Here is a 10658-nt window from a genome sequence, read left to right as displayed (position 1 = left end):
GGGTCTGCTTACTTGCAGGTGAACAAAACATTCAGTGTCTGGATGAAAGGTTGGAGAAAAGGGACCAAGACCAAGGAGATAAAATCCATACTGACTGTTTTCAAGAACATGAGTGAGAATTTGCAAATAAACTTGCATTTCCTTTTTTCTTATGATAGACGAGGAGGTACCATATAAAACAGGTTTGCTCTGTGATAAGGAAATTCAAGACAGAGGTCTTCAGGACCCCTGTATCTTTTAAATATGAAACATTTCTTACCTTCCATAAAACTGCAACCAGAGCTAATAACAAAAGGATTCCAGCAATTGCACTTCCTACTATAACTCCAGTTGGTACTTCAGCTTTCTCGTGGGGTTTCATTATGGTAATGGGAATCTGTAAGTGTATATACAAAACAATTGCGTTAATTTTAGCACTGAAAAAAAGTGAGATGGTCAAATCCTCTAATTTTATAAGTGACGGTCTGGAAAGGGGATGTGACTTCCTCACGATCACATTCCTCAGTTAAATATCGTACAGTACAATCTCGAGAGAAAATGCTCCTGCAAATACAGGCAAGGCGTGCAAGTCTTCCCATTTCCTTCCTTTAACTGCACTGCATCAGTATTTAGTGGATATGTCATCTCTGACAGTCTCAGATGCTTTAATCATTTATGAAATTTGGAACTTTAGTTTCTGGCATCCAGCCTCATCATCAAGTGAAAGCATTTGGAACCCAGTCTTGGGGAGGAGAGTCAAAAAATTAACAACACAGATCCCTTGTGATTAAACAGTAACAACAACAACTACTATGAATTGGGCTCCTAAAATTTTGATTTACTTGATATGGATTGTTAACAAGTAGAAGTAATATCTCAGGGCTCAAGGTCACCTTTTCAGTGATAAATTGCCCTTGAGGTTACACGTGATTCTTAACGTCCACTTCCTGGCAGTCTTTGTAATAGCACGGCTGCCGTAAGAATTCTAACAGTAAAACTGTATATTCTTTTTTTTTTTTTTTTAATTGGGGAAAGAATCACAACCATTTTTAAAGAGTTAATTTTGGAGCCAAACAAGGGGAGAAAACCTAATTTATTTACTTGATTTAACACTGAATTACAGTGGCAGATAAGCTGCTTTTCACCACAGAATTTATGAGTTGGGCTAAACTTGAGTCTGGCCTTTTGGTGACCATATTTCTTCTCATTTGGATTTTTAAGAGCTAAACTAAGGCTTTATAAATTTAGGAATAAAATAACTAGATTCATGTAGTTCACTGCTTAGTGGCAGTCATATCCTTACTTCTCACTATTCTAGAACTTCCTAATCCAGGCTCCATGGATCTTTGGGGAACTATGAGTACACGATTTTTGTATTGGCTTTTTAAGTGGGCTTGGAATTCAAATAAATTTAAGAATCACTTGTCTACCTATAGGGATAGGTCGATTTATTATTTGGATTCCAAAATATAATTTTAAAATTTATTTAAGTTATTTGGATTCAAAAAATATTTTTATAGACACAAGTAATAGTTGGCCTCTATTACTTATCAGTATTGCTCAGAGAAAACCATGAAAAGAAAACTCTCCCAAAAGGTTCATTGAAATTGTTCATTTGAATTTTTAATTAATGCATTTATTTAATACGCTTTCTAAAAAAACCCAGATTTCAGCAGAGGTCCAGGTATTGTCTGAGCACTACATTTTTCTGAAATGAACTTTTAAAATATCTATAGTACTTCCCCCCTCCCGAGGCTTAGTTCATAGCACTTTGAATTTGAAGCCCACGTCTCCTTTGGCTCCGTTTCTGACTTTCCACACCCCAGCCTCTGAAGAGAGGGTGCGGGCCTTCGCCGATAGTACTAAACCAGAAGCAGAGCAGCTTCCTCTGTGTGGAATCCTTTCTGCTGGGGCAATAGTGGGACAGCAGGGCTGTGAGCTCCACTCTCAGGCATCGAGAGAGGTCCAGGGTTCACAAGGCCATTGGCTTTTTAGCCAAGTCCATAGACAGCAGCAGTGGACTAGTGGCCTGGGGCCAGCTGCCAAGCTGGCCTCGGGGCGGAGTCTCGAACTGGCTTCCAATTCCTAACAAAAGCGTTGGGAGGAAGATGCCCAGGGCTCTGCCAGCAGATTAGCTGAGCATGGAAATCCTGCTATATCTAAATATGGCATATTCTAACCAGAGTTCCAGTGTGAAGCAAAGTTGTCCCGTGCCAGTCCTTGGAACAGTGAGCCTTTGTTTTCTGTGAACGTACATTTCTTTGCCAAACCCTTTTTTTTTTTTAAATCAAGAGAAGCATTTATAGTTTTCTAGACTGAAGATCTAATGAATGAATGGATGTTTCACACAGTGTCAGTGTCTAGTTTTAAAGAGTACTGCTAAAAAAAAGAAAAAGCCCTCTAATAAATGCCTTATTTATTAAGCATACTTAAGCACTTTCAAAAATACTGTAAAATACTATGTATGATTCTAAGGAGCATGACTTAGATTTCATGGCTGAGGATGTAAACTGCTTTGTATAAGCATGAGCAGAAAGGAGGAGCCATGGTGCTGGTTGATGCCTGGAGCAGGGAGGAGGGAGCCACAGCAAGACGGGGCCCCTTGTGCCTCCTGTCAGATCATCACTTCGGATCCAGCTTTGCCAGCGTGGGCACGAGGGGGAGGGCAGGTACACCAGGGGCCTTTTTTGAGTAGCAAACACCCTTATCAAAAGCTCAGCGTGATAAACATTAGCCTTTCAGAGTTTCAGTAAGATACTTCTGTATACATGTAGATGCGAAAGTGACTGTTGTAAATGGTCAGAAATGGAATGCCTGTCAGAGACTCCAGCGCCCACAGGTAGGGATGTGATGCACTCACCGTGACGGTGTTTTCTTCAATCGCATATATCTGAGGGTTATAGGTGTCGATTTCTGCTGCTGCTGTCAGCTGTACTGTCTGAAAAGTCGACTGGAACATAAGAAGAATAAAGAGTATATTTTATCCTAGCAGAAGTTAATGTATAAAACTTGGCATGTTCCTTATTTATGTTCTTGTGGAAAGTGACAAGAGCAAATGCCAACTCTGAAGACTCAAGCATCTGCGTGTGCTTAAATCGCCGACATGCTGGGACCCCATGTGGGAACATAAACCGTGCGGGTGACTGGGCCCTGCCATAGCAAATTAAACGAAGTCTCTTCCTTTCCGGTTTGGATTCCTTTTATTTCCTTTTCTTCTCTGATTGCTGTGGCTAAAACTTCCAAAACTACGTTGAATAATAGTGGTGAGAGTGGGCAACCTTGTCTTGTTCCTGATCTTAGTGGAAATGGTTTCAGTTTTTCACCATTGAGGACGATGTTGGCTGTGGGTTTGTCATATATGGCCTTTATTATGTTGAGGAAAGTTCCCTCTATGTCTACTTTCTTCAGGGTTTTTATCATAAGTAGGTGTTGAATTTTGTCAAAAGCTTTCTGGCCTAATGACGGGAATAAAGAAACAGACCTACTAGAGAATGGACTTGAGGATATGGGGAGGAGAAGGGTAAGCAGTGACAAAGCGGGAGAGTGGCATGGACATATATACACTACCAAACGTAAGGTAGATAGCTAGTGGGAAGCAGCCGCATGGCACAGGGAGATCAGCTTGGTGCTTTGTGACCACCTAGAGGGGTGGGATAGGGAGGGTGGGAGGGAGGGAGATGCAAGAGGGAGGAGATATGGGAACATATGTATATGTATAACTGATTCACTTTGTTATAAAGCAGAAACTAACACACCATTATAAAGTAATTATACTCCAATAAAATGTTAAAAAACAAAAACAGCCTCTGGGGGTTGGGGTTTAGATACCAGCCGGTTAAAGCGTCCCTCCTGGTAACTCTAACTTGTAAACAGGGGTGAAAAACAAGGGTTTAGAAATGAAGTTTTTAATTGGGAAAGATCATAGTTTAGGTTTTTAAAAACAACGAAGTTTGTGACATGAGAGAAAATTGAAAACTTGGTGTTTTTAAATATTTACCCGAATAAATCACAAAACAATGTGAAATCAGATTCAAAAGGAAGAGAATTTCTCTTCTGGGTACACATGTGTAAAATAATACTGTTTAAAGACCATGCTTGTCAGTGGCAGACATCCTAAACCTTGTGTCCGTGCTAGATAACATGAGTAATAATTTCAGATTTCCTAATCTAAGCATTTTTATAAAAAATACTGGATTGGGGGCAGGCATATAGGAAGGACATACATTTTATGCTGATGTTATTAGTAACCTCCAAAAATGAAATAATTTTACATGCATTCCTGCATCTAGTTACAGAAAAATAATTGTTTTTCAGTGGATACATTACTGATGTGTATATTGTTTTCTCTATAATCAAGTATTGGGACTGACACTTACTTCGAGATGGAATACAATGCCCAGATTTGAGAACTGCCTTCACATGATCTGGCTACTAGGATTTAGTTTTTGTGGTTACTAGGGCACATAATTCAATACACTCCATGAGGTAATTTGCTAAACTATATCTGGGAGCCAGAAAGAGAGAATGCATATCCAAAAAGTGAGCAATTTATTTCCTTTCCACTGGCTCAGTCTCTGATTAGCCTTAATTTTCTCAAGATGGAAGATTGCAGTAGAAGTTAACCCTGATCACTGGTCTCTCAAACATACATTATTTGGGGAACATTAGGAGTATTGATGATGGTTTAAATTTAAAAAGGAGTAACAGTTAAGTGGATGTTCTTACTTAATAGTCCCTGCAGACTAGAGATGAAAGAATTTCCTTACAGCACTGATATATCTGCCCTCCTAAGTCTGGCCCTTTGCACGGGTATGCAGTATCCTGCAGGGTTAACAAGTAACGGTAGGGGTACCATGCACACCCAGGAGATTGAAGTCACACACCTGCTAGCATTCAACAAGCCTTTTCCTTACAAAGGGCAACCAACAATGCCACTGATTTGGAAGCCTGAGCAATCACTTTGTGATGAAATTACTTGAAATGTTGACTTGCACTACCTCAGAAAAAGGGCAAAAGGTAGCATATTCACGGGCTTTAATACAGGAAGTAGGATTCGTATTTCAGACTGGATCTCCTAGATGGTCTGAGAACATCCACTGTTGAAATGGTTCAAAACAAGGTGGGGATAAACATTTGACCTTTCATGAAGGAGGAAGATGTGTAGGACATGATATGCAATAACTCTCATGGGTGTTTTTCAGCTTAACTATCATAATAACCATGTTGAAAAAGCATAAATAATACACTTCTTCAGAATTCTGCTTCCAGAAGTGAAACTGCTGCTTCTGAAAACCTTGGGGAAGGTACTATAAAAAGTCTCACAGTTAAAATGATGTAGCTTTAAACAAACTCAAGAAAAACCAGATGCTTTTTACAGAGCCGGGGTGATTGCCTTTTGATTTGCAACAGTCAGTTTTCCTTCCCAGCTGGCAAAGGTTACTATGAAAACATTTGTTCCTCAAATCCAAGGAGCCAAGATCCAATGGGTAAAACTGAGCGCCAAACTGCAGCAGCTGGGATGATGGTATAACTGCCTGCTTTGCAGTCTTACAGGATTTAGAGGCATCCTGAAGGCTTGAAAGCAAATGCAACTAACAAGAAAACCAAATAAAGGCAAACAAGGAGAAAACCCAACTCCTCACTCCTCCACTTCTCTAGTGTTTCACCTGCCTTTCACAATTCCTCTTTCTATTGTGTCTTTATCGAAGAATATTGCTTATATTTTGGTTCCGGGGCCAAGTTCGGAGGGAGCCAAGTTCTCTGATGTGACATAAAACTCCATAGCAGGGAGAGGTTTGTTGGAGAGATCATGAAGTGGTTAGAAAATAGGGAATAGGGTATGGTTGGTAAGCACCTTGAAGACTGATTTATTCATTTAAAAAAAGTTCACTGTGAGCCACAAGGCCCCCTGGAGGTTTCAAACTAATTTGTGTTTTGCTGCCTCAATCACAGCCAGTGTTAGTAAAATGAACAGCTCGCCGCTTATGTAGTCAGATTTAAGGAGCTCTGTCCATCCTTACACTTCCCGTGCCAGACTGAAATTCTGGCTACCGAAATCTCTGCTGAAAGCAGGTATCACTACTGCCAAGTCACACCTGCCAATTGGAAAAACACTCTGACATTGTTTCGGCACATTCCTCAAACTTGTGAGACTGAAGTGACTTAAAAAAAATTGTAAGCACACTGGGGCTTTCACCAGAGAAGGGATTAAAAACAGGAGAGCAGAGTGGTTACACCTGGCTCTAATATAGGACGATGGATTCTTAGGTTAGATTCATATACCAGCTAGTTTGAGATCAATCAACAGTCACCTGGGAGCACAGGGAATTGAGGCGCTTTGATTTGGGTGTGGTGGAGACCATAAGTCAGAAAAGTCAAGAGCAGGGGGAGGAAGACAGAGCAGGTGGCCCATGGCACCCCAGGCAGCTGAGGGGATCCTGACACCATTTCCAGAGATTCTGCTCAAGTAGGCTGGCATGGAGTCTAAGAAGCAGATGCTTTACAAGCAGCCCAGGTGATTCTGAGGCACAGCCAGGTTGGGCAAGCTTTGCAAAGGGATGGAAGCATACTGCCTTCCAAGGTAAGATTGCTCTGGGTCACTGGGCACGGCTGACATTAGTCAGAATGCTGATTTTGTCGGAGGGTGCGACCTTATTGACGGTGAAGGCTTATGTTTCAATGCTATCAATGAGCCGAATAAACAAAACTGATACTTACTACTGCGAAAGTCCCGTTCCAGATTCTGGTAGACACATTAAGGAAGTATTCTCCTTTCACCTGCAGGTCTTTCAGCCAGCAGGTGATGTTACTACATGAAGCGGTTCTGCAGTTCTTTCAGGTTGGAGTCAAGGGTAAAAGAAGAGAGAGTTAGTACAAGCTTTAAAAAAACAAACACCAAAATTTTACAAAGACAGATAAAACCCAGTACTGGGAAGGATCTAAGGAAGTGAGCAATCTCATGAACTATTAGCGGTAGTTACAACCCTTCTTCTGGAGATTTTAGCATTTTGCCTCAAAATGTAAAAAGCGCATGTCCTTTGCCCCGGCCGCTTCCCATCTTTGTGGAAGGCCTCAGGAGATAATCCTAAGTGTGTGCAGAAGAGTACAGCAGGGCTGTTTACTGAACTAGTGTTTATCAGAGTTAAAGAGAAACAACAACATCAACTATACTCTAGTGTAAGATAAAGAACTCCAAGACTAAACAATCCGTGTTTATCAACAGTGTACTAGTTAATTACTGAGTATACACACACAAAGTGTAGTACAACTCAGTAACCTCATGGTACAGATGCATTCCTTGAATTTTAAAAAAGTTGTCAGTAAAAGAATCAGTGGTTGCCAAGAGTTAGGGGGGAAGGAGGGATGAATAGGTGGAGCACAGAGGAGTTTCTGGGCAGTGAACTATTCTGCACACGGTAATTGTGGATCCATGTCATTATACGTTCGTCCAAACCGACAGAACACGCATCAAGGGTAGCCTAATGTAAACCATGGACTTTGGGTAATTATGATGTGTCAGTGTAAGTTCATCAATTGAAACAAATGTACCACTCCGGGGGAGTGGGGGGGCGGGGCTGGTTCATAGTGTAGGAGGCTGTGGGTAAGTGGGGCAAGAGGTATATGGGAAATTTCTGTAATTTAAACTCAATTTTGCTGTGAACCTAAAATTGCTCTGAAAATAAAGCCTATTAAAAGATCTGTGACATATCGGCCAATGAAAAAAGGTAGCTTGGTCCATTTATGTAACAGGGTACATGTGCTTATACGTAGGTTAATGATTAGAGGTAAGGAAGAATGCTCATTAAATGTTAAGTGGCCAGCTGTTAGATTTCTGGAGAACTTTCGTTTTTTCTTTGTTTTTCGTCTTACGTTTCCTCTATATTGTTCACAGAAGTTGCCTTTTTTACAAAATCAAAACATTTTCATACCCTGAGATGAGTTTCTCCTGAGCATTCTTACATACCTCTGTTCAGATTTAGACCACATTTACACTGTAATTACACTATAGTTACTTAAATAAGAAACTGTTCATTGTTTTCCCATCCTTCATGAAATAAAATAATTGCAATAAAAGAAAAACAGGAGAATTTCAGTGTTCATAGGGGAGAACTGAGGTTGGTTTAGGTTTTACTGTTTACTAAATGTTTGCTTATTTGAATACTTCGTATGTGCCAAGCGCCATGCTAGATGCTAGACAAGTGTCTTTCCCAAAAAAGTGGCATAACTCTCGAGCAGGAGATGAGAAAATATTGAAAACAGAGAAGGATGGTCAGAGAGTCAGATTTAACAGCTCAATAAAAGACGTCAGTGATTATGCGGAGGAGTTGAGGGGGGCTTCACCTCCCACACATGCCCAGCTCCCACTCAGCTCTTTGCAACGTTTCCACTGTGCACGACAGAAAACCAGTCTGACGTGGAGTCCTTTTAATATCATGAAATTTGGAACATGTATTTTATAATAATGGCACAAATAATAATTCCAAAAACCTAGATTTCAGTTTTTTTTTTTTTTTTTTTTTGCCATACGTGGGCCTCTCACTGCTGTGGCCTCTCCCGCTGCGGAGCACAGGCTCCGGACGCGCAGGCTCAGCGGCCATGGCTCACGGGCGCAGCCGCTCCGCGGCATGTGGGATCTTCCCGGACCGGGGCACGAACCCGTGTCCCCTGCATCGGCAGGCGGACTCCCAACCACTGCGCCACCCGGGAGGCCCATCAGCATGTATTTTCTTGATTCACACAGATCATCAAAGGCAAAATAGGAAAGTTCTACCACCTGAGGTGGCAGGAAAAAAGAAGTGCCTCAATTTCCAGGTAAAACAAACAATGAATCACTAAAGGAAGTTTTCACCCCATTAACCTGTCCTCACCAATTCTTTTACATGATGGAAATTTTCACTCTTGAAAGATACAGGAGAAGATGTTTGTCCTATTTTCAGTGGATTTATTTCAGCTTTGCAACTGATGTCACCAGCCTACAAAGAAGGACATCAAATCAGTCTTAGGAAGCAAGATGGTTTACGATGTTATTTTTTACTTGTTAGGAAATCCTATTGTCACATGTTGGGGCAGGGGAGGGGCTCCCAGGATTCTCTTCACTGTGCTGACCTGGCCACACTTCTGTTCATCACTAATGTAAACCCTGAAGTATTCAGATCCTCCTGACGTGACCCGATGGCATGGCGCTGGTTCTTGCAGCCCACGTGTGATGACACAAATTTGTAATAACACTTGTCTGTGAGTGGTTTATTTAATTCAGGCTTTTTTCCTGTGGAACAGTTTAGGATTTTGCTTTCCTGTAGTCACCTATAAACAGCGCAGAAGTAACACTGCTGTAGCATTAGCTAAGTGCTAGACTATGGCTGAGCCACTGTCAGGGGTTTGGCTACAGCATCCCTGTAGCCGGAGGGCTTTTAGAGAAATACCCAGAGGGCTTTTAAAGAAAAACACTGGTCCTAGAGCCTTAGCCCTGGAGATTCTGATTTAATTGCCTGGGGTAGGTTTGGGCATCACATATTTAAAAAGCGACCCAGGTGATTAAATGAGCAACCAGGGTTGGCAACTACCAGTTGAAAGTCCAGGCTGGCAGCTTGAAGACCAGCTACTGACTGCAGCCGTGTAGACCAACTACTCTCCCACTATGGGTTCAACCTCTCACTTCCCAGCCAACTAACTTCTCTATAAACAGGGCTCTGACAAAGTCAGATCTTCAGCTGGTCAGAAGGAGGTTTTACTAATTTCTGCCATCTGTACATCCCTAGACTCAGACATTTCTTATAACAATATCCTGCTTCTAATATGAAATTAACTGCTAGTTACCTAGCACCCAGGGTGCATAGGGGTTATCTTTTCAGTTTCTTGTCTGTATGATGCAAACATGACCACCCCCACTTCATGGAACATTTCCATACGGAAGGTACACGTTTTTATAGGCAGTTTGGCTGCACTTACCTGGTCCGTGTGCACCCCAGTCAGGTACATCAGCGGGTTCTTTCCTCTGGTGTATTGAGGGATATGGATGATTACAGATGCCATGCTGACTGGAACACTTCCTGTTGTTACCTATGTAGTAAGAAAACATTCTGATTGCCGCTACGTCATACACATGTTGGAAGGAATGTGATCAATAACCTCAGCGTTGATGAAGGGCAACTATTAAGTGGTAAGAGTGAGTCCATATGAAAGTGAGGGGCTTCCCTGGTGGCACTGTGGTTAAGAATCCGCCTGCCGATGCAGGGGACACGGGTTTGAGCCCTGGTCTGGGAAGATCCCACATGCCACGGAGCAACTAAGCCCGTGTGCCACAACTGCTGAGCCTGCACTCTAGAGCCTGCAAGCCACAACTACTGAAGCCCATGGACCTAGAGCCCGTGCTCCTCAGCAAGACAAGCCGCCGCAAATGAGAAGCCCGCGTACCGCAACGGAGAGTAGCCCCCGCTCGCCACAACTGGAGAAAGCCCATGCACAGCAAGAGACCCAGCATAGCCAAAGATAAATAAATAAATAAAATTTAAAAAAAAAAAAAAAAAAAAAAAAGAAAGTGAGTCATTACTTTATGGTCACTCTTTGGCTCACTGTGTTTTACCTCTTGGAAGAATCTCAACATCTACAATTTTAACTGGTAAATAATTTGTGACAGGAGATGATTAAAAACACCTACCATCTGGGGGTTTGGTCTGCTA

The 10658-nt window shown here is 41.8% G+C and overlaps 1 protein-coding gene across 1 annotated transcript in view; it reads right to left on the bottom strand.

Annotated features, from left to right (window-relative positions):
* ITGA2 (integrin subunit alpha 2) overlaps window positions 1-10658 on the bottom strand; it is a 104675-nt gene that overhangs the window by 4008 nt on the left and 90009 nt on the right. The window contains exons 25-29 of the mRNA XM_024740322.1: window positions 9928-10038; window positions 8847-8951; window positions 6697-6810; window positions 2840-2929; window positions 260-376 (exon numbers count right to left, since the gene is read on the bottom strand). Of these exons, the coding sequence (XP_024596090.1) occupies window positions 260-376; window positions 2840-2929; window positions 6697-6810; window positions 8847-8951; window positions 9928-10038 (537 nt within the window). The remainder of the gene's footprint in view (window positions 1-259; window positions 377-2839; window positions 2930-6696; window positions 6811-8846; window positions 8952-9927; window positions 10039-10658) is intronic.

The sequence above is a fragment of the Neophocaena asiaeorientalis genome, unplaced genomic scaffold, assembly GCF_003031525.2.
Source record: "Neophocaena asiaeorientalis asiaeorientalis breed wild unplaced genomic scaffold, Neophocaena_asiaeorientalis_V1.1 scaffold57, whole genome shotgun sequence".
NCBI lineage: Eukaryota > Metazoa > Chordata > Mammalia > Artiodactyla > Phocoenidae > Neophocaena > Neophocaena asiaeorientalis.
The sequence above is the reverse complement of the archived record's forward strand: the minus strand, read 5'-3'. Positions and strand labels throughout refer to the sequence as shown.